The 24,809-nt window shown below is 30.2% G+C and overlaps 4 protein-coding genes, 1 long non-coding RNA gene and 1 other non-coding gene across 6 annotated transcripts; 3 read left to right on the forward strand and 3 right to left on the reverse strand.

The window, feature by feature from the left end:
- Positions 1–1,345: 1,345 nt before the first annotated feature.
- On the reverse strand, positions 1,346–1,772 carry LOC9306934 (non-specific lipid-transfer protein 2). Its single transcript, XM_002870818.2, has one exon. The coding sequence runs from the start codon at positions 1,690–1,692 to the stop codon at positions 1,405–1,407; it is 288 nt and encodes a 95-aa protein (XP_002870864.1). The 5' UTR covers positions 1,693–1,772; the 3' UTR covers positions 1,346–1,404.
- Positions 1,773–5,523: 3,751 nt separating this feature from the next.
- On the reverse strand, positions 5,524–5,995 carry LOC9306935 (non-specific lipid-transfer protein 2). The gene has a single exon (XM_002870819.2). The coding sequence runs from the start codon at positions 5,901–5,903 to the stop codon at positions 5,589–5,591; it is 315 nt and encodes a 104-aa protein (XP_002870865.1). The 5' UTR covers positions 5,904–5,995; the 3' UTR covers positions 5,524–5,588.
- Positions 5,996–11,027: 5,032 nt separating this feature from the next.
- Positions 11,028–11,101, reverse strand: TRNAV-CAC. The gene has a single exon. It is a non-coding gene; the product is annotated as a tRNA-Val (tRNA).
- Positions 11,102–11,161: 60 nt separating this feature from the next.
- LOC9306936 (protein PLASTID MOVEMENT IMPAIRED 15) lies at positions 11,162–13,488 on the forward strand. The gene is made up of 2 exons (XM_002868755.2): positions 11,162–11,461; positions 11,587–13,488. The coding sequence occupies exons 1-2, from the start codon at positions 11,426–11,428 to the stop codon at positions 13,243–13,245; spliced, it is 1,695 nt and encodes a 564-aa protein (XP_002868801.1). The 5' UTR covers positions 11,162–11,425; the 3' UTR covers positions 13,246–13,488.
- A 427-nt stretch (positions 13,489–13,915) lies between these two features.
- LOC9304874 (nuclear transcription factor Y subunit C-10) lies at positions 13,916–15,899 on the forward strand. The gene is made up of 8 exons (XM_021019144.1): positions 13,916–14,068; positions 14,200–14,349; positions 14,432–14,510; positions 14,604–14,665; positions 14,836–15,042; positions 15,115–15,186; positions 15,291–15,353; positions 15,663–15,899. Exons 2-8 carry the CDS (start codon positions 14,281–14,283, stop codon positions 15,663–15,665), a joined length of 555 nt encoding a protein of 184 aa, XP_020874803.1. The 5' UTR covers positions 13,916–14,068; positions 14,200–14,280; the 3' UTR covers positions 15,666–15,899.
- Positions 15,900–21,095: 5,196 nt separating this feature from the next.
- On the forward strand, positions 21,096–22,033 carry LOC9304875. The gene is made up of 2 exons (XR_002330686.1): positions 21,096–21,592; positions 21,671–22,033. It is a non-coding gene; the product is annotated as an uncharacterized LOC9304875 (long non-coding RNA).
- Positions 22,034–24,809: the final 2,776 nt, after the last annotated feature.

The raw sequence follows: 24,809 nt of genomic DNA on the forward strand, positions 1-24,809 counted from the left end.
ATTTTATTGAAATTTAGGTTGTAAAATACCCTACAAAATTATGAAAGAGATGAAAGATGCAAAAGTTGCGAGAGCTCTTTGAGAAGATGAAAGAAATTATGAAAGAGATGAAGTACTGGTATGAAAATCCCCTTTTCCCGGCAGTAGCCACACTTAATGTCTTAAAGACTTACATCGAGATGAATCTCTTTCGATTCGATTAATATATATTTTGCACACGGTCCTTACAGGCCCGGCCCTTGACACATTTGTATTGGGCCTCAATTTTGTGGGATTTGTTTTGTTTTTTTTTAAGCCTCACAATTAGTAAAATAAACCCAAAATTAGCAAAAATGCCTCATAATTTGTAAAATATGCCTCATAATTGGCAAAAAAATTCTAACATTAGCAAAAATTTCTCATAAATAGCAAAAAAACCCCATAATTAGCAAAACAAATCCTATAATTAGCAAAAAATGTACAAAAAATAAGAAAAATTATTAAATATAAATTATTAATGCCCCATAATTGGCAAAAAAATGTTGTAGCATTTTTTATTTTTTAGAAAAGATTTTTTTTTTTCCTACTCGGCCCTGGATTTAACTGGACTGGCCCTGGGTCCATATTCACGAAGGCCTTAAAGACACTACAATACTTTTACAAATCAATGTGTAAATGAGAAACTAAAATTGAAAAATTAGAGGCAATCTTACATTCTTTGATTTCCCCAGATCACTGTCTTATTGACACAACCTATAATATGGTAATTATTTTTTACAAGAAACTGAAATAAAATATATTTTCCTACTTGAGAAAAAAAAGATAGATTTTCTACTATATTTTCTCTACTTGACATAAGATAAAAAGATTTGATTTTCTGTATTTTCCATTTATGTTGATGTTGTTGGTTGCTCTAAAATTTATTTTGACAAATTTATAAAAATACTACAAAAGTACCACAAGCTTACACTTCTTTCGGACGGAAGAGTATTTCATGAGCACAAAGTGGTGATGTGAATCGTGATATTTGATAAAGTCAATATGAGCTTAATCATTTTCATTTGTTTTGCAAGTTAATAGTGGTAGGAATTAATTAATTAGTCTATTTTTTCTTTTTGGTTACTAGAAGTCTATGAATCTATATTCCAGTACTACATTTTTCCCTTGTACAAATAAATATTCCATTTGTTTTGTTTTCCAACTCAAACTCAAAATACTAAATGAATAAGACATAGAAAAACAGTGGAAGTGTGTGTTCTTTTGATTGGAACCAATAAACACCACAATTTTTCATTGGAACACCAAACCTTTTAAGCTTCAACGTTGCATGAAAAACTCCCAACAAACCATCATTATCACTGATATGTTGTTATATAAGATTTAGATTTATTATTAATAATACTTTCTTATTATAAATATTGAGATTTAACAACTAGGATAAGGAATATTACAAGCTTCTAAAACTTTGCGAGCAAGTGGAGAGCTAACAAACATACTATATAATGGGTTTTTAATGTAACCACATAAACATGATTTTTGCTCAATCAGTTTGTCGCAACAATCTTTAGCCGGTTGTCCTCCTGTAGTCATTGCCGGTAAGCATGGCATGAGATCTGTTGGAACACATGACTGTGCCTCTTCTGCTTTGATCAAAATAGAAGATGACATGATGACTATCACAAATGTGATGATCATTAGTGTCATGAACTTCATGTCTTGAAACTTTGATGATTCTTTTTTTGCTTTCAATTTTTTTAAGAGATATATATTTGATATTTTGGTTTTGTAGGTTTTTAGGATGGTAAAACACTTATATATATAACATTTACGTAGTTCTAACAGGAAAGTCAGATTGGTCTTATCTCGTTAAGAAAAATTGATCCATTTGGCAACCATGCAAAAAAAGTGAAAGTTAGGATTCATGTTCCACAAATGCTTACACACATGTGTTGAGTGTATAAATTGTAAGTAAAATTCTTCCATTTGGCCATCATACACAATAATGTGAAGGTCCATGACTCATGTTCCACAAATGGTCATACATGTGTCGAGTGTGTAGGTTGCATATACATACGTTAAAGTATAAAGAGATTTTTTCATATGGGAAACATTGTAACTCATAAAAGAAAAACTACCATATAAACCCAAAATAAAGTTGATAAAATTTTATGTATAAACTACCAAAAATATTCCTATTAACATCAATATTGTAAAATAAAAAGATTATTTTTTGTTTTTCTTGTCATTTTTTACAAATTTCATTTATTTTTTTGGTTTGTTTATATCTTTTCTAAAAAATTGACCTCATCTCATTATCTACAGTTTTTGTTTCCCGCATTTGCTAAATTTTGTATTTTTTTTAAGAATGAAAATTTATTCAACTAGCAAACCTTATGTACATTAAATGCAACATTTTGCTTAAGTTAACTGAAATTCTAAAATTTTCAAAACAAAGATAGAAGACAATTAGACTTTCTTGATTAAAACCATATACGCAGCCCGTCAATTTGTTTGTTTGAGTTCATTTCCTTTATGGTTCCGAACAACGTGATCAATAGCTTGAAAGAGTAATGTCGGAGATGTGAGCTATTCGCCATGCTTACGTCGAGTTCTAAACATATCTTATAACGATTTGAGTGGTACGACTGAACTACAATGATTCGTAAACTCTCCAACTTGTCTTTGGCTATCATTATATTAGTTTGTCTTTCTTGATATAAAATCAAGATAAGTTTTAGAGAAATGTTACTTCAATCGATCAATATTGCTGCTAAAAATTTGAATATGCATATTATGACCGCGTCGTTTATGCATTATCTAAAACTTCTCGCCAATATTAATGTATTCGATTGTTCGTAGGATTTCGTTTTCCAAAATATTGATCAAATAAAGTTTTTGCGTTTTTAATTATGATTGCCGCAATATTCTTCCATGTAAATCTTGCTTTCTCACTTTTTCTACATGATTTTTTGGCTTCTTAAATTTTCGTTTTATCTAAAGTCTTACGTCACTAGTTAAACCAATCAATAAACCGATAATCACGTAACTTGGTTTGACGTGATTAGGAAGTTAACCAAATTTTACCCGATTTTGACTCGATTTTAGTCCTATTTTGACTCATTATTGCTGTTTCATTTGACATTCAAGGAGCTAAATAGTTTCTCAACAAACTGTTGATTTCAACTCTCATTATCAGAAAAAATGGAGAAACCATTGCCTGAGTTAAATGAATCTGGTTTGCCAGTGGAGACTTTTGTCGAAGAAGAATATTTGTTTTTTTTTTGTCTTGTTTTCTCTTTTTACTAAGTTATTAATCATTTAAGTATCTATAGATTGACATTAGTAATGCAAACAGAATATAATGGTTTATTTTTTTTTATTATTCTTAACACAAATTTTCTTTTATTTATATTTATAGAATCATTTTTGTTATTAAAAATTTTGTATTAATAAGAAAGAAAAAATTTTATCGGATAAAATTTGGTGTAAAACATATTACAAATATGATGTGTGATTTTGTCTTCTTTGTTTTATATTATTAAAGATTTTTCTATTAGTAAAGAAATTATATAAAATATTAGAAATTAAACTACCAAAATATGTACACATTTAGGCATACATGTATTTCTCTTATATATTAGTAAAATGTTTTTGCTATTAATCAAGCAGTTATAGAGTAATATATATTTGACTAAAAAATCGGGTTGACACCTCCCCATTTTTACACTTAACCGCAAGAACTAATTTGATTTTAGTGATAATTTGAGAGATTTTTTTGGGTTTGGGAAAACTGCGACGTCCCAAAAAACTCGTGTGCCAACGTAACCGCTGCAAAATAACCAAATCGTGACAAGTGAAATCTAATCAAAGACATAAAATTTTGAAAAGACATATATCTTACAGGTTCTGCTGTTCTCATTGTTTTGGTATATGTTGACGATATTATTATATCAAACAATGATGATGATGCTGCATCAACTCCTAAGTCACAATTGCAGTCATTTTTCAAGTTTCGTGATCTTGAACCTGCCCAATATTTTCTAGGCCTGGAAATAGCTCAGACTTCTTCAGGTATCTCAGTGTGTCAACGGCTATATGGACTTAAATTTGTTAGATTCAGCTGGATTACTAGCTTCTAAACCATCTTCTATACCTATGGAGCCAAATCAACCAATGTCTAAGGATGATGGAGAGCTTATTGATAATCCAGAATCATATAGAAGCATTATTGGTAAGTTGATATATCTGACTATTACAAAGCCGGACATATGTTTTGCTGTAGGCAAACTGGCTCAATATACTGCTTCTCCTAGGGAACCTCATTATCAAGCAGTTCACAAGCTTCTTCGATACATCAAGGGTATAGTGGGTCAAGGTCTTTTCTATTCATCAGATCCTAATATGGAATTAAAAGCCTTTGCTGATTCTGATTTTAGCACTTGTCTTGGATCTCGCCGGTCAGTCTCTGGTTACTGTGTCTTCCTTGGTGATTCTCTTATCTCGTGGAAGTCTAAGAAACAAGACATTATGTCACGTTCTTCTGCGGAGGCTGAGTACAGGAGTTTGGCCTTTGCAGTTTGTGAAATTGTTTGGCTTCACAGCTTATTGGAGGATTTGCGTGTTCTTGTCAAAACGATGACTGTTCTTTACTATGACAATTAGGATGCTATACATATTGGCAACAATCCTGTGTTCTGTGAACGTACGAAGCATATCGATCGGGATTGTCATACTTTCTGTGATCGCGTCTCAGCGGAAACTCTCAAGTTGGTTCATGTTCGTTCTGAACGTCAGATTGCAGACATTCTTACTAAACCCCTTTACCATGGACTATTTCGTAATCTTCGGAGTAAGCTTGCAACTCCAATTCATTCATGCCAGCTTAAGGGAAGATGTTACAGTACATGAAGAATTGCATAAATAGAGGACGAAAACAGAGCACTTAACAGTGATTAACAGAGTCGTTGTATATAACGGAATCGTTTAGTTAGACGTTAAGATACTTGTACATGTTGCCTATATGTACTGTTGTACAGATCAACAATAATTTTAATGAGAAAATTCAGAATGTTTTACAAATTCTAAAATTTTGCTTCCTTGTTTGGATTTGCTGTCTTTTTAACGAAGGTATGTGTTAAGGAAAAAAAAAAAAATGAAGGTTCCAAAATTTTTGAATCTTGTGTTGAAAAATTCTCAGGGTATTTACATGTGCTTTTAATCATTTGGGTGATTAAAGGATTGGATTTGTAATTGCCCGAACACAAGTCGGACTGAAAAATCAAGAGGATTCGAGTAATGGCAAATTCCGAATGAAGGTACAAGAAGCTATCATTAACTATATTAGCTAGTCTTCAATTACTGAGTCTAATTAATGATTATTACAAAAATTAAATAAAAATAATTCTTACTACGGTAAAATTAATAGCATTGTTGTTGTTCTTGATTAGCATGAAAATAAGTACTATTATTTGCCAGGGTTTGTTTTTATTGGGGTGTTTGTCATGATTATGTGATTAATAATAATTATTAACTTCTTTGCCAAAATAAGAAAACTCTCTCATTATATATCTGATGATTATTAATAACTTCTTTTAGCAATATCTCAAACTTCAACAAGTAGTAGGATAAGGAACACCACAAGTTGCTAACGTTTTCTTAGCGTTTGGAGTACCAACATATTGACTATATTTTGGATCTTTAATATATGTACAAAAACACGGCTGTTGCTCCTTTAGTTTTGTGCAACAAGTTGTTGACGGTGATACTCCTGTGGTGAATGGCAGTAAGCATGAACTAAGCTCATTAGCATCACACGTTACATTTACTTCTTCTTTAAAACTTTCCACCACTCTTGCTCTGACTGGAACTGGAGATAACATGGCACCTACCACGAACACAATGAACACAAATGTCGTGAACTTCATATCTTCAAAACCCTAGCAACTTTTCTTAACTTTCAAATTTTTTTTGTTTTGGTTTTTGAAGTGTGTATTTGAGAATGTGTTTGTGATTTTCAGGATGATAGAACTGCTGTTATATATAGATGTAGTTGTAACGTACAAGTTCTTAAGTCTTGTCTCATTACTAAACGCTCATACATTTGGCAATCATGCATATGACGTGAAAAATAATGATTTACAAATGCTCACATGTCAAGTATGTGTACGCCCGTTAAAGTATATGTAATTTATTGAACCTCCTATTATAGGCTACTTTTAATAATAAATATCAAATGGATTTATAGAAAAAGTTAAAACAAATATATATTCAGAGCACTACAAAAGATACATGTCAAGTAAGTGTACGTCCGTTAAAGTAGATAATTTAATAAAAGAAAATCACATTTTTAATCTTTAAAATGTTAGTGAGTACCACTTTAAACCTCAAAATAATTTCACTAACATTATAAATTATCAAGATATATACGAACAATTCTTGGGTTTGTATTCACCCCTAGGGGTGAACCCTTGTATTCACTTCTTTTGTTTTTAACCAATGAATGTGTCATGTCATCTAACATTTAATTAAAAAATGGAAAATTAAACAAACTAATAAAATAAATTAAGAAATAAAATCATTAACCAAAAGATTAAGTGAGTTAACGGAGACGTCGTTGGTGTTAGTATTCACGTTAGGGTTTTGATGTTTTTCGCTATGGCCATTGATATTTAGCATTACCAATTCACCCACTTCTATTGTATTAGAACTTTCATAATTTTGGAATTGTTTCTGCTGCAACGTAAAAACTTTCTCCTCTTTCCCTGAACCATAGGTGATACAATTGATATTCCTTTAGACTTTGACTCTAGAAAGGTATATTCTACAACCAGAGAATTCTAAGTATCAAATATATCTCAGAATTATATTTCCATCTTCTACGATCACAATTCTCCAAATGTTTTTAATTTTGCATGAAGCTACAGTTAATAGTTTTCATCTAATTGCTTATCAGTTTGTAGTGGTATATGGGTGAAAGCTTAATTAGTTTTAAATCTGTCACTCTGCTCTTGTATCACACCTAGCTTATTAGCTAACAAAGAAGCAACGAGATTTCCATCGCTGTAGTTGCCAATGATGAGATTTGGTACACCCTGCAACTTTGCAGAAATTTCATTTGATGCATTCTAGTCACATAGAAACGTATTAGCCAATACATAAAAGAAAAAGGCATGATGCACACAAGTATATTCTCGTCATGTGTATACACCATTTATTAAAAAATCATGATTTATTAAAAGTAACATGTTCTTTCCTCCCGTCTCTCGCTTAGTCAATATTTTGTGTCAAAGTATTTCACGTTTTTTTCTACTTGTATTTATGACAAAAAAAATTGAACAAGTCAGGTTAACAAGAGAGACCAAACCAAGTAATACTCTTATACCACTTCAAACTGATAAGCAATTATATGAGAGCTAATAATTGCAGTTCACAGAAAATTAAAGAGATTTGGAAAATTGTGATCCTAGAAGATGGAAATCATAAAATTGCCAAAGAAAACCGTCGTCGTCGTCTTTCCCATGTCTTCACGTTTCTTCAAACGATGACGACGTATCAATGGCCATAGAAAAAAAAAATCAAAACCCTAACGTGAAATACTAACACTAACGACGTCTCCGTTAACTAACTTAATCTTCTGATTAATGATTTTATTTCTTAATTTATTTTATTAATTTGTTTAATTTTCTATTTTTAATTAAATGTTAGATGACATGGCACATTCATTGGTTAAAAACAAAAGAGGTGAATACAAGGGTTCACCCAACCCAAGAATTGTTGTTTTTACTAACACTTTAAACCTTCAAGCCAACTTCTTTGGTTTGCGCCCAGGCCGTGCCAATGGGTAAGAAAAAGGCTTTTGTTTCAGGCCCCGGAAATATAAAGATTTTTGAAGGCCCCAAGATCAAGAAAATATAGTGTATCATAGTGGTTTTAGGGGACATTATATTTCCTGAACAGTCCAGGTTCAATTCCTGTGATTAATTTTTTTTCAAATATATACACAATTAGCCAGGCTTTATAAAAAGGAAATTGAGAATGGATATAAAAAAAAGGAAATCTAGATTCCAAACCGGTAGGGAAAGTATCTCAAACCAAAAAAGAAATCAGAATCATAAATTGAAAAGGAATCGAGTAAGTCTCTGTCCTCTGTTTCTTTCATTTATAATTTTACATTCCTCATAACCTGGTTTTGTTTATTCCTTTAAAAACTTTTAGAACATGCTTTATTGCTTCTAATTTATCTTTATAGTAGCTTTGTTTATAAATTATCATTAGGCTGATTTGATAAATTGTTTATTTTTTAATCTTTAGAAACATGTCTTTGAAATCGTATCCAACGGGAGCACAAAAAAAGACACAAGAAAGACAAAGATATGCGTTTGTATCGTTTCCATTTTTTAAAAAATTTATTTTATTTGAAAAATTCTATTGAAAGGCTCCCAATTTCAATCTCGCCTCAAGCCCCGATAACCCTAGGCACGGCACTGTTTGCGCCGCCATAAAAATGACGGAACATTCAATTTCTTTTTGTTAAATATAAATTAATTTAATACAATTTTAGTTTTAATTAATTTTATTATTTATTACAATTAATAAAAAATCTAAAAAAAAACAAAAAAGAAATTTACTTTCTTCTTTTACTCATTGTCCGACCATGAATTTTTTTGATAAATCTCTGAAACTAGAGACTAAAGCACAAGAAAAGTATAAAATAGAAGAATATAAACCAAATAATGTAGAATCTAAGATATAAGAGAAAAACATGGTAAACACATAGAATGAACTGAATAAAAACCTCAAGATTTTATGGTCGGACGGTGAGTAGTCGAAGATGATGAAGTTTTTTTTTTTATACCTTTTTATTAATCGTAAAATCATTATAAATAATAAAATTAAATAAAATTAATTAAAGTTATATTAAACAAAGATTAATTAATCGTTCCATCATTTTTTATGGTGATGCAAACTAGAAAAGGTAGTTTGGAGGTTTAAAATGTTAGTAAATTTATGTTGGTGGTTTATAGTGATAGAAGAATTTTTTTAAGGTTTAAAGTGCTACTCAGTGACACATTGAAGGATAAAAGTGTGATTTTCTTAATTTATTAATACTATGACTTAGACCCCCCGCGATGTCGCGGAGCAAAAGATTTCAATTTTTTTTTTTTTAAAAAATATCAAACAAAATGTCATACTGAATTGAGACAATAAGTTTCAAAACAATTTTTTTTAACAATAAATAAAGTTATATTTTACAAAAAAATATAATAGAGAGACGTAAACCCTCAAAATCATTTTTGAAGATTTGTATTATTATTAGAAAATATTATGGTGAAAAGATGAGATCACAAATAAAAATATTTAACAAAAAGTTATAATGAGTAGATGCAATTTTTTAATTTTCTAAACTACTATAAACATAACCATATAAATATATTTATTAAAATAATACAATAAAACGACGCAATATTTTAAATTATATTATGTTAAAAATAGACAATCTTCGAAAAAAATTTAACAAATAACCAAAATAGATAATTATTTAGAAAAAATAATAATAATATAGATAACAAAGTATATACATGAATGCTAAATAGCAAAAATGTAACTTTCTAAAATATCAAACAAAAAGAAAATTAAATTTACACTATATATATAGTTAAAAAGTCATGAAAGTTTAAATAGAACAAATTGTTTGTAAAAGACACAATTATTAGAACCAAGTGTTTAAGATGAAAAATACGAAGAAAACATGGTTACAAAATAATACTCTAAATGAACAGATATAACTGTATTTATGCTTTTTTTTTTAAAAAAAAGCGTTAGTTAGTGCTCTCAAAAATGTATTGCAAAAAGCAATGTTGCAACAGTTCATCAAATATACGTAAAGTTGTAATAATTCATCAAAATAAACTAAAGTTGCAATAGTTCATCAATTATATCAAATATTGTAACGGTTTATCAAATAAACCAAAGGTTACAACAATTCATCAGATAAGCCAAAATGTTCATTGATTCGTCAAAGAAACCAAATGTTATTATGTTCTATTAAACGATAGAAATATATTCATTTAAATAGTAATTAAAATTAAAATTTTGATGAAGAACTATAACCGAAAGACGAGACCGTTGATATTATATATTGTAAAAGTTGCAATCGTTCGTCAAATAAACTAAAGATTGCAACGGTTCATAAAACAAAACCAAAAGTTACAATAATTTGTCAAATAAACCAAATGTTGCAACGGTTCAATTAAACGGTTATAATTTTATTTAAATATATTTTAGTCACAAAAATTGAAATAATAGTTTATAAAAAGTTACACCGAAAGACGTGACTGTAGATAATTAAATGTTATAACAATATATAAAATAAACCAAGAGTTGCATTTGTTCGTGAAATAAACTAAATGTTGCAATGGTTCAACAAACGGTTGCAACCGTTTACGAAAAGTTAAGATAAAAAATGCAACCGTAGAAGCTATTTATTTGGATCGTAATTTAAAAAGAAAAATCAACCGTAAAATATATATTTTTATTTTAAAAAAATAAATGTTTTAAAGTTTTATAAAATAAATCAAAAATTACAATTGTTATTTAAATAAAGTAAATGTTGCAATGGTTCAACTAAACAATCGCAATTGTTTATGAGGTGTTACGATAAATAGATGCAACCGTAAAAAATATTTATTCAAATTGCAACTTTTTGAAAAAAAAAACGTAAAATATATATTTTAGTTAAAAAACCAAAATTTAAATCTATACAATATGAGACATAACTTTACATGAATTGATGCAACTATAAAGACACGCCGTAAACTGAAAAGATACGACTGTAATTGAGCAAATATAACAGGAGAAAAAACCGTAAATACGTTAACGAATAGATGTGATAAAAAGACACAACCGTAAAAAAATAACCATAAATATTTAAACGAAATGTTGCGATAAAAAGACGCATGCATTCAAAGATGCAAAAGACATTTATTGAGATTGCTATTATATATAGATTAAGTGGGCTTCTAAAAGAAAAAATAGAAAAGCTGAAAAATTGTCTGAGCCCGGGTTCGAACCGGGGACCTCTAGTGTGTGAGACTAGCGTGATAACCGACTACACCACCCAGACGATTTGAGAATCTTAATTATATAACAATGTTTTGTGATTCTTGTTTTGTTATTCTTGCCATTATTCATGCTACCTGTTTAGTCCTCGTCCTCAGATTATATTCCCAGAAAAAAACAAAACGTCTTAAATTTCTCCCAGGAATATCAAAATGATGATAACAACTTATCAAACACCACCATCATCATCATCATCACCGGTCGTTTCCTTCTTATTCACTGGTACGTTTACTTATGTCCATTTAAATTTTGATTTAACACAGAAAATCATTTGGGTGACAAAAAGATTGAACACAAGTCGGATTGAAAAATCAAGAGGAATCGAGCAATGGCAGATTCCGACATGAGGGTACCAATTGTTAAGGTAGAACCAAAATCGTTTAAACTGGAGTTATGTTTTTTTTTTTTTTTTTTTTTTTTTTTTGAACTTGGGATTGATGATGATTCTGTGTGTTTTTTTTTTTTTTGTGTTATTAATTTCTGTATCAGTCGTCTTTAGTTGTGGAGGCTATGCACATGTCAAGAAAGAAACTTGGTGTGTACGATGAGAGCAGAGGAGATTCAGAGACTGCAAAAGCTAGAGCAGAAGCGGGATTGTTCGAGGTAAAGAAGTCGGGATTACTTATAGAGATGTTGAACCGTGGTCCGGAGTTTAAGGAAAAAGATATGGAAGTGTCGAAGATCGAGGAGAAGTACGCGGAAGTTATGAGAGTTTTGGAGGCTGTGAAAGAAGAAGTGAGTAGAGTGAAGCTTGATGTATCATCTGTTTTGGGAGAGAGAATTGCAGCGGAGAAAGAAGTGGAAGAATTGCGGTTTAAAACGGAAGGGAATTTGAGATTGTTGGAGAGTCTTAAGAAGGAAATCGAGGTTGCGAATGAGGAACATTTGATGGCTGCATTGGGAAAGATTGAGGCGTTGAAGGGATATAAAGAGATAGAAAGGCAAAGAGAAGGGAAAGCTGTTGAGGTTTTGGATTTGTTGGTGGAAAGAAATAAGAGAATCAAGAAAATGTTGGACGAGGCGGAAAGATCCAAAGATATTGAGAATGAGTTGTTCGAGACGAATTCGGATGTTGAGATGTTGGAAATACAGTTAAAGCTTTTCAAGAAAATTGAGAGGAGAGTTCAGGGGAGAGACAGTAGCATGTCGAGATCAAACCGGTCTTTTGGAAGAGGGAAGTATAGTTTATCGGTGCTGAAAGAAGTGACTGAAGCGACTGAAGCGAAAAAGGAGGAGCTTGTTTCTGTTAATGTAGAAATCTTTAGGATCATGACGGTAATGGATGGGTTGAGGGATGAGATTATTCGAGCCAAAGATGAAACAGCTCGACTTGAAAAAATCTTGAGGAAAAATGATGTTAAGATTCAGAAGATTAACTCGAAGATGCTTATCGAAAGATCGAAGTTGGAAGCAGTTTCTATAGCAGAAGAAAGAATTAGCTCGCTTGCTGACAATTTAGTTGGTTCGCTTGAGAAGTTAAAGAGAAGTAGCAAAGCTGCAGAGAAAGAGGAGTTTTTTCTCAAAGAAGAGAAGATGGTTACAAAGGCGGAAACACAGAAAACCAAAATCGAAATAGATAAAAAAGAAAGAGAACTGATTTCAAAGTTGGATGAGCTTGAAAAAGTGAAGCACACTGAGGCTTTAGTGCTTGAGAAGCTTGAGACTCTAGTAGAAGACACGATAGAGAGTCGCGAAATGGAGTCCGAGCATTGTTCAACAATAACAATCTCGAGGTTTGAGTACGAGTATTTGAGTAAACATGCTTCTCAAGCAGAAGAAACCGCAGTGAAGAAAGTTGCAGCAGCAGAGGCGTGGGTGGAAGCACTCAAGGTTAGCACCAAATCGGTTCTTCTGAAGTCGGATACTTTGATGAGAGAAAGTGAAATGATGAGAGCGGAAGAAGAGAAAGAATTGTTTAGGATAGAAAGGTCGTTGTCGACGAAGAGATTGATGGAGGGTGAGATTCAGAAGTTTAAGGAGAACTCGGAAACCGAAGGCTATATTTCTCCCAAACCAGTTGGAAAATTCACACCGGTACAACGTGGGAAGCCAAGAAGATATTCATCTGCAGGGACTCCGACTTTCTTTGTAATCAAGAAGAAAAAGAAAGTTCCACGCTTGGCCAAGTTTTTCAGTCGAAAAAGTTAAAAAAACTCAAACCATTTAAGAATTGTTAGAATCTTTAAGGAGTCTAAATTCTATGAAATGATTCACATTCTTGTTCTTGTTCATGGTTGTGCATGATCATATTATACATGGAGTAGACTCATCCTAGCGGTAACAAAAAATAAATATAGCATATGATTGGTAACCATTGTTTTGATTAGCTACCAACATTTATTTGTATGTTGCTGATCCTTATGAAGACACTAGGTCTGTTCTGTCATGAAATTATGAATTTTTATATGTAATTTTTGTTCTAGTTGTCTGAATATATTGATATCTGGATACCATTTAGTGCATTTTCCAGTGAGAGGATACTATATAGCTGAATGATAGATTACAATTTGAATCTTAAAGAACAACAAGATCTAGTGGGTTGTTCAATGTTCTCTATAGTCTGTTTCTGTGAAAGTTGGTGATTACATACTTGTTGGTGTCTAACTGATACAATAATCAAGAAATAGGATATATTCTTTTTACTAATCTGAATGTTTCTAAAACCATTTCCTTGTTTTTATGCCATTACATTTCTATCATTTGTGGAAGTTAGGAGTTACCAAAATCAGAACTCATATACTTGATGTGGCTTTGATCTAATCCAGGTTTACTTGTGTGACAACTTCATTGATGACTAGATCACATAGTGTCTTAGTATGAGGATGGGTTGTGGCATATTGATATCTTTGGCTTCTTGAAATTACATTTTAGACTTAGTTTAGTCATCCGGTTTCATCAACACAGCGCGTGGCTTTCACGGAAAAGGTCTGCGAATGGTTCTTTCGTATGTACGCCTCACGAGCCCCACGAGGTATATCCTTACTAACGTGTGAGTATTTAATGTTTTCCTCTTTATTCCAGAAAAGGGTGTTCACCATTTTAAAAGGAATCTCTTACTCATTGGTACACTCTTAAATGACTATTAATACGTTATGATTCTAGCTAGCTCCATATATAGACACCCCTGTTCTTGCCAACCTCTACATCTTCAAAGATTTTTCATCATCTCTTGTGAAATATAACATGAGGAGGCCAAAGTCATCTCGCATCAGGATGGAACCTGTTCGGTCTAATCATCCTGCGACAAGCAAGGTAAATACAGTCAGTTCTTGTTCTCTGTTATTGGCTTGAAGTCTATTGATGTATCGTATCTTTAACCTTTTGGTCTGAACAGAACGAGGGGACCTCTTCATTGGACACAGCTCTGAAGGTGTTTTGGAATAATCAAAGGGAACAACTAGGAAACTTTGCAGGTGACTGATATTCAGAGATGTTTAGAGTACCTACATTGACACCTAAATGCTTGTCGATTACGTAATTCTTCTACTTGTTTTGGTTACCTACAGGCCAAACTTATTTGCCGCTATCTAGGGTCAGAAAGATTTTGAAATCCAATCCTGAAGTCAAGGTATGGGATGTTACCTTGAGCTTATGTTGGCTGGTCTAGAGTTTCTGAATCTTTTATTGTTATTTCTAAGGTGATATTGATACTTTATAGGCAAGATATATGTAACATCAAAGATTTGAAGAAAATGTTTGGTATAACAAATTTTCCTAAGATAAAATGTGAATTTTCAGAAGATAAGCTGTGATGTTCCTGCCTTGTTTTCGAAAGCTTGTGAATACTTTATTCTAGAGCTAACATTACGAGCATGGATGAATACTCAATCATGCACTCGTCAGACCATCCGGCGTTGTGATATCTTCCAGGCCGTAAAGAACTCAGGAACTTATGATTTCCTGATTGATCATGTTCCTTTTGGACCGCACTGTGTCGTCCATCAGGTTAGATTTCTTCTCCTTTCGCAATCTTACTCGTGAAGTCACAAGTTTTATGTGCTAAATTGTTCTGTTCAGGGTGTGCCAACTCCTGCTGAAATGATTTTGCCGGACATGAATGTTCCAATCGATATGAACGAGACTGAGCAGGTGATTAGTTTACTTATTGTAATCGGTATTACCTAAAACAAAACAGTTTGATGCGATGCTTAGTTAGAATTCATGTTCGTTTATTGCATTTTCACCAAAACCAGGAGAATCTGACTGAAGAGTGCTCTATCAATAATAGAGGGTTTGACCTCAACTCTGATCTCCAGGTAGTTTTCTTTGAACTTCTATTCTTGCAATCATAGTAGATTGATATGCACTAAGATGACTATATAGGCAACATATTGTTAAATAACACACATTGTAGCTTCAATATTTCATCAATCCATGAGCCATTTGCAGTATTTGGTTCAGTGAAAGATTTCAGTTTGAGCTTTTGTTGTTTTTGGAGTTGTTAGTTGATAGTTTTGGGTAGCTATTGCATAGTATATAAACTAAGAAAGCATTTGGTTGTTTTTGTTGCTTAACATTTGATTTTCTCTGCTATGGATTTGTACTTGTGGCTTTGGATTCTGCAGTAAACATGAAGCTGGTCAGGAAGATAAACATGATTGAAAAAGAGAAGAAATCTGAAGAGGAATCAGGCAGTACTATGTTCAACATATACTAATGCAGAAAAGAAAGAAATAAAAAAACTATGATAGTTTATAATAAGTTGAATCACTAAACTATGGGTTATATCAATTGTTCCTTAATGATAATATAATGTTTAATATGTTAAAAAATTAATGTTATATATATAGTTGTTTCTTTGAGTTTTTTTACTATATTAAACATATTATTATTTGGATAAACCAAGAACATGAACCAAAAAAACAAAAGAAAATTAAAGATGATTTTAAAAAATATTTGATCTAATACAGAATTTTGTCCTTTAAGTAGCCCACTATAATAATAATAATTTATATAAAGTATATTTAAAATATTCATTTAGTGCATACTTAGTTATTTGTAATTAATTGAAATTTAATTAAATAAAAAAGAAAGTAAATAAAATATATGAAATTTTAAAATAGTAAAAAAATACTATGAAAATTTTATTGTTAATAATAGTATAATTCAACTTTTAATAGAACCAAAAATTTTAAGTGGTCATATTTCAAAAATTTTAATGTGTTAATGAGTTTTAGAATAGAAGTAAGATTAAATGCATGTTATAGTAAAAAAAATTTATATAACTCTACTTATAAAATTTTGAACAGGAAAATAAAATTTAAAGTTAAAAATATGTTTCTAAAAGCAATATACTAAGGATTTTTATTTATAATTACATTTTTACTTAAGAAAAAAATAAGAGATTACTAAACTCAATTTAAAATTTTAAAAAGAAGAAATTGTAAAGTTCACACTTTTTTGAGAAATTATAAGAAAAAAATATCTTAGAAGTCTTAAATATTATAATCCATCCTCTAAAAAAAAAAATCAAAGGTTATATTATTCATTAGTTCTACAATAAAATATGATATGTAAGCCGTTAAAAAATGATCTATAATTTGTGTAGCAAATCTCGAAGAAAAGTCTATTTTCAAGTGGAACTAAAACTCTGTAACATGGTCAAAAAGAAAAATAAATTTGAGATTTCATCAATTGAATCAAATGATGTTAACACAAAATTGGTCGAAGCAACAAATTTAAAGTACACTAAGTTTTTTTGATAAGACGATGTTTATGTTACATCGCAAAATTAACATCTCAAAATAATAAAAAGTGGTACACTAAAAAGTAGCCCTGAGACGGATATAGATATCAGGCAAATAAAAGGTATCCGGATCCGCATCTGACCGAATCCACAATCCTATTTTCTAGATCCGGATCCGAAATTGTGGATATACGGCATGCGAATATCCGTATGAAAACCTATTTTCTCGATTCATGTGTTGAATACCTAAAAACTCCAGTGAAAGAAAAAAAAATCAAGAGTACTCCGTCAGGAAAAATCATGCCTCCGGTGAAAGAAAAGAAATCAAAGGATTTGGTGAGAAACTCGAAATAGAGAATCTACATAAGCAAAGATGAAAGAGTGAAATTGAAGATAAAAAAAAAATATTTGTTTCAAAAAATATATCAAAATTTATATTTGTAGATGAGACGCAACATAGATGTTCTGTAAATCTTCTTAAATCTATATATATAATTAGGGAGTTCTCTCTCCATCTAGGGTGTCCACCTAAGCATCCACCTAAACATCCACCTAAACAACACAATTTTTTTACATAAAAAATTTAAAAAATTCATTTAGTGTATATTTATGTTAAAAGTAAAAAAAATACTATGAAAATTTATTAGAAGTAATAATATAACTCAACTTTTAATAGATAAAAATTAAAAATAATCAGTGTTAATGAGTTTTAGAATTGAACTAAATTTTAAATGCATGGTAGAATAGAACAAAACTTATGTAATCCTCTATGTAAAATTTTAAGCAAGAAAATAAAATTTAAAGTGAAACATTAGTTTCTAAGTACAATATATTACATATTTTTATTTATTATTAAATTTTTACTTAAAAATATAAGATTACTAAACTCAACTTAAATTTCTAATACAAGACGAAGATATTGTAAGAGTCACACTTTATTCTGTGAATTAAAAAAAAAATCTTGAATTTTTTTAAACATTATCATCTATCTTTAAGAAGATAAATAATCAATAATCACATTATACATATGTAATCCTCTATGTAAAATTTTAAACAAGAAAATAAAATTTAAAGTGAAACATTAGTTTCTAAGTACAATATATTACATATTTTTATTTATTATTAAATTTTTACTTAAAAATAAAAGATTACTAAACTCAACTTAAATTTCTAATACAAGACGAAGATATTGTAAGAGTCACACTTTATTCTGTGAATTTAAAAAAAAAATCTTGATTTTTTTTAAACATTATCATCTATCTTTAAGAAGATAAATAATCAATAATCACATTATACATAATTTATTCTACAAAATATATTAAAAACGATATGTAAGCTATTAAAAACATGATAAAAAATGATTTGAACCAAAAAAGAAAATAGCCATTAAAAAAATATAATTTTGTAGCATATTCTCAAGTGGAACTACAACTTTATAACATGATCAAAAAGAAAAACAATTTTGATATTTCATTAATTGAATCAAATGCTTTTAACCCAAGAAATTAAGTATTGAAAGATACTCCATCTCTTTCAAAATATAAGAGGTTCTAGGTAAATACACACATATTTAGATCATTTATTTTTCTTTTAAAAACATCATTTATATTTAGTTAAAATAATTCAACCAATCATTATAAAGACTGCAAAATATAAATAGTTACAAAGGGTCAAATGCATTTAAATTTACATTGAAACTTGTAAAATATCTTATAATATGAAACAAAATAAAAAAAAATCCCTAAAACATCTAATACAATGAAACAAAGGGAATAATAATTAAGGAGAAAATACTTATGATATGTCTTGAAAATCAATTCACAGTCCAATATATATATTATATGTGAGTCAATAAAAGGTGAAAAGAAAGTAGATGTCGAAAGAATTGATAGTTAAAAGTGTTTGAAAATATATTTCTAAAACTTAGAAATATACTGCACATAACTAAGGTAAATTTTTTGAGATCTCATTTATTTTGTGGAACGAATGAGTTCTTAGAAAAATACATGACATACATTATCAAACATATTATTCTCTAAATTTAAAGTTGGACTTAACCGTTTGGCCATGTAATCATGGAAAGTGAGATAAGATAGGTACATTGATGACTTAGTCAAGAATTCTCTTGTGGCACATTGCACTTGTTTCGATGGGTAAAACAAGCTCGCTAAAACTCTTCTAGCAACATGGTATTATAGATGTACCTTTACACTAAATAATTTTCATGAAACTCGGTATATTCGTATTTTATATGGAATGATGTTATGTTCATATTAATATTTAATCATAAATAATATCTACAATTAGGTCAATAATCGATAATTAACGTCAAAACTAATTTTAAAGATATGTTTTCATGGAATATGAATAAGAAAAAAATCTCTTTTAGAGATAACGGATCATGAGATGGTCGTCAATACCGTTTTTTTTTCCCGTAAATTCCTTAAGTGATCTTTATTACCACGTGATATATATCAAACGATTTATTTGTCAAGAAAACATTATCATCAATACATATGTTGTATATCGCTTCGTAAAATAAGTTTGATTTTAAATTTAAATCCATATCATCATATTTTACATTTTTGTGGGCTCCACATATTTTATTTAATAAAACAAAAAACAGGAAAACTAAAATTCATTCACACACATGATATTATTATCTTTTGTTAAAGAAAAACAATAATTTACCAAAAAAAAAACAATAAAATACTAAAAAAATGGAAAAATATACAACACAAAATGTGAATTTTTTTAAATAGAGAGATAAATATAAAATTAATAATTATATCTTAACATATAATGAGTAAATAGTTTTAAATGTTTAGAGATAGGAAAAAAAATTATCGTATATTTTAATGGTACAATAATCATTTTTAAGAGTTACAATTATTTAATAGAATAAATAAAATAAGTGTTAAAAAACATATTTAAAGGTTTTTACTTAAAATAAAAAGTTATTCATTTACGAAAATACACATTTAAATTTGAGAATATATTTGTTTTGTTTTGTCAATAGAATATATTTGTTAATCTTAAAGTATTGATTCATGATACCGATTAAATAATAAGAAATATTGAGTACATATAATTATTTATAACTTTAATATAATATAAATAGGTCAATTAATAAAAAATTTATATTTTATTAATGTTTTCTAAAGTAAAAAGTGGTGTTTTTTCAAAAACAAATGAATGCCTAAAATAGAAAAACTAATATTAATCAGTGTTTAAAAAATTAATATAAATATTTGAGAATGCTATTTGGAAATTATAATAGTTTTTAATTGGAATATAGAAATGGAAGAGTTTTTAGTTAGAAATAAGAAGGATTTTTTATAAAACAAAAACGTATTTTTAAATTAGAATAATTTTTATGAGTTCGTATGTTACACATTTGAGAAAAATCAACATTAATAATACTATATAGAATCATAATATACGCCAAATTATATATGTGAAAAGAGAATTTTATATTTTTCAGTTGGTCAAGATAAAGTGTAATATTTTACGTTTGAATATGATGTTTGTAATTCAGAATGAGTCTATATATAAGATTTGTTGTCTATAAAGCAATTTTAAATACACTAAAACATGGTCAAAAAACTTTATGAATAAAATTTCTCCAGATATTCTGATGTTAACTTTAATAAAAAAGATCATGCAACTTATATAAAAGAATGGACTATTGAAAGATATGAATGAAGAAATACATATAATCTATCTTAAGAACTAATTTATAATCGAATATATTATATGTGAGCCAATATAAGGCTAATAGAGAGTAGATTTCGAGTAAATTATAGAAGATAACGAGAGAAATTGTAGTGAAAAGTGTGAGATATGTTTTACTATTTTGGAAAGACATGAGAAAACTAAAATCTTTTCAAATTCAAATGATTATTTTTATACTCAAAAGTTTGCATTGATAAAAATTTTATGCAAAAATTCCGCGCAACGCACGGGTACATAATCTAGTATAATATAGTACTAAACCCAGCAACAGTTATGATAGAACTTCACTCTGTCCACTACACAAACACAACGTAAGAAGAAATTTTTTAAACGAAATCTTTATTCATTAAAATAAACAACAACATAACCATACAAACATACAAACATACAAACAACCAAAAAAAAAAAAAATACAAACATACAAACATTGGATGATCAGAACAAAACATGATTTGTCTTCTTAATTAAGAAATATCACTCTCTCTCTCTCTCCCATATAGATTTAAGAGATAATTGGCCTAGAGAAGGATTTTGAGTCTAATTAGTTTTTCATAAATTCTTATCGTGGTTCATAACATAGAAAATTTCAGCCCCTCTTTTTGCCAAAAATAGCCTTATGCGTGTTTCCACGCGTTTCTCTCATTTATGCAAACTACCATCTCTCTTGCGTTTCCAACTTCTCTTCTACATCAATCCATCCGTTTTTATTTTCTTTCAATCACTGTATCTCTTCTCCGGCGACGTTTCATTTTTCGCCGTTGTTTCTATTTCTCACAGTCACCAAGAATTTTCATCTTCTTTTACGGTATGGAGTTGGTTCTTTTAAGAGTCTGTCGGTTTAGTTTCATCCGCGTTTTTCCGGAGTTTTCTTGAGTCTAATGAAATCTTAGGTCGATTTTGTTTGTTTTTGTTCTCCTAGTCACCGTCGTTGGTTTTAAATCTACAGTTTCTCCGTCGTTTGCAAAAAAAACCGGCCATTCTATATTAGTCGTTTCTTTTTCCCAGATCGTGGACATTCACAAATCAGCATAGATCGATACTTTTTGTGTTGGACATTCACAAATGAGCATAGATGTATACTTTCGTGTTTTGCATATTCATAATTTTGTTGCGGCTCCAATAACTAACGAAGATCTTCACCTTTTTCGTCAGGACCATGGCGGATCTAGACCTTCCTGCTAGATTATTCGCCGATCGAGAAGAATATGTGGGTGAGCGTGTTAACCAGTACTTCAAGCTCCACATGATTAAAGTTGTCCAGAAGGCTTTACAACCGACGAAGCTTGAATTGATTCGGCCGTGTTTTGGGAAATTCCTCGATTCACATCGCCATTGTTTATTCATCGGAAAAAGATAACTTTTACGATACAAATAAGGATGTAAAACATTTTTTGGATCTTCACAAATAGATCTACAAAGTATAGATGCAGATCTAAGGATATTTGTGGAAATGGGTCAAGATTTAGAGAAATACACTATAATACCAAACAAGAAATTTTAGAGTGAAAGGAAGAAGACGATGGAGCATAGCCTATGCATGAAATCAATCAAAACATGTTTTTTTCCGGGGGAAAAGATTCGAATTTCATAAAAAATTCTCAATTAGTTAATGAATTATTTAACTATAAATTTATATACATGTTCATCTACTTTCATAGAGTCATATATTGAACTATAAGTGCTACATTTATTAATACATATCTACGTTATTAGGTTAGTGGTTTAAATTTCTAATTTTTGTCCATAAGTTTTTGTTATAGATTCAAATGTAGGTGTCTAAATACATTTTCTATTAGACATGCACATACGAAGTTCGGTGGTGGGTCATGTAAGGATCATTTATTAGTTCAACTGGTTGGCATTTATGAATTGTCAGAATGTTATTTCACTTACTCGTAAAGCTGTGTTGGTATCGCCCACGCGCATATATTTCAAGGGCTCTGGTTTTTCTGTAATAAGTATGTAAATCATACCCATTTTCATCAATTATTGTTCTCTTGTGAGTGACAAGTCTTCCATAATGTCCATTCCTAATTTATGTTCTCATTTTTCCTTCTGCACAAATTCACCCTAGATTTAATGTGTTCTACATGTTTCTCTCTTGGTGGAACACAATCTTTAACAAAATCAACCTTCTCCAAATTCTTAACCCATCTCTTGAATTCTGGAAACTTCTCCTCTGTAATCACTTCCAAACCTATTCCTTCCCAACCTCTGTCCACACTCTAGAAATAACAAAAAGACTCTAAAAACAATGCATATATCATGGCTAAAAACGGTAAAATCCATGATATATTAATTGGGCTGCTTGTAAAGACTCAAGGAGATCTATTACAGGGTTCTGCATTTATCTTGGTACTTCATTGATCTCTTAGAAATCCAAGAAACAAGGTGTTGCCAGTCGAAGTAGTACTGAATCTGAGTATAGAAGCATGGCACATACAACTTGTGAAATCATTTGGTTGCAGCAACTACTCAAGGACTTACACATCAAGGTAACTTGTTCGGCTAAGTTGTTCTGCGATAACAAGTCAGCTCTTCATATCTCTATGAATCCGGTGTTCCATGAACGTACCAAACACATAGAAAATGACTGTCATACAGTCAGAGATCAGATCAAGGCAGGGAATCTCAAAGCTTTGCATGTTCCAAAACTGAAAACCAACATACTGACATACTCACTAAAGCTCTCCATCTAGGTCCTTTTCATCATCTACTTCAACAAATGTCTTTATCAAGTCTCTTTCTTCCAAACCGGACATTACGAAGATAGAGACTTGGGGGGGGGGGGTATTGAGGATATATGGACCGGTTAACTTAAGTTAATATGGGTTTAGTGAGTTTAGTTTAATACTCTAATTAATCATGTGTATATAAGCTTAAGTGTGTTTACATTTTTAGTTAAGTTGGTTGTAACTGTACTTTGAGCTGGATAATAAAAGTTTGTTACGCTTCTTCACTCTCTCTCTCCGATCTTGAACTTCTGGTACACCGGAGTTTATTAAATGTTACATTCTTCACTCCAAAGGCTATATAAAAGTCATAGCTTCCCTAAAGATCATAGGCTCTCGTGTGACTGCAAACCTCCCAGAGCAATCTGAATAAGACTTCATCTTTTGCAAAAAGCACTTTAAGATCATCGAAAGTTTTTCCGTCCAGTATTTTGGCAGGGACGAAGGTAGGAAAAGTTGTCATGGTTAGTTTTCTGAGTGGCGTTACAACGATTTGGTGAACGGTTGCATTACGGAGACGCAGTCAAGCATATTTTATAGGATCTGTGAGGAGGGGCTATCAATGATAATAGAGTGGCCATTTAAATCAAGGAAAAGTGGGCAATTAAGAAAATTAAGTGGCCGGCGGTGCTTTATTTCGGATATCGGGAAGGCGAAGCGGTTTAGGTTCTTCATTGGCGATGTAGGTTTAGACGTTGAAGAAGAAGAAGAGTTTTGTTGTGTCTTATGCTCTAATTGGGTTTTATTTGTTTGGGCTTTTGAGTTTTTTAGGTTAAATCTTGATTCTTAAGTCTTTAGTTCAGCCCATTAATAATATATGTCTTTATTAATTTTTTTTTGCGTGCTATAAGAATGTAACATTTAATATAGCCTTTGGAGTGAAGAATGTAACATTTAATAAACTCCAGTGCGAATTTTAACATTTTTGCGTGCTTCGTCGGACGTCCGCTTCCCGCTTCGGAATCTTAGTCGGAATCGGAAGCTCTCGAAAGCTTTCGGAATCTCGCTTCCATAATGCTTCTAAAAAATTCATTTTGGAAGCTCCTTGGAAGCTTACGATTCTATTTTGGAAGGTTGCGATTCCATTTAAAAAATTTGATGTCACAAAATAAATAAGAAATAAGAAATTATTTTTGATAGTTTTTTTATACAACAAAAGAAAAACCAAAACTAATTTTGCTTACTAATTTTGTATTTTATTTTTTAAAATATCATAGTTAGAAAAATGATAGCAGCATGGATCATTCATTAGGGAGATGTTGAAATGATTAATTGAATTAAATTAATTTCGAGAAATTTGAGTTTGATGATGTATTTATTGGTAAAAAAAAATTTAAAACAATTTTATTTGATGGAATTAGTAAAATGGGAATGAAGAATGATCTTAAATTTTTGACTTTGAACTATTTGACTTTTCTCTATTGTAAACGTACACTATTTGATTTTTAAATATAGAGAGATATTTAGAATTTATGTATTAGATTTGTATGTTAATTATAATTTTTTATATGATATAATGTTTAATGTTTAATATATATATATATATATATATATATATA

The sequence above is a fragment of the Arabidopsis lyrata genome (genome assembly GCF_000004255.2).
Source record: "Arabidopsis lyrata subsp. lyrata unplaced genomic scaffold ARALYscaffold_7, whole genome shotgun sequence".
In the NCBI taxonomy this organism is placed as follows: Eukaryota; Viridiplantae; Streptophyta; class Magnoliopsida; order Brassicales; family Brassicaceae; genus Arabidopsis; species Arabidopsis lyrata.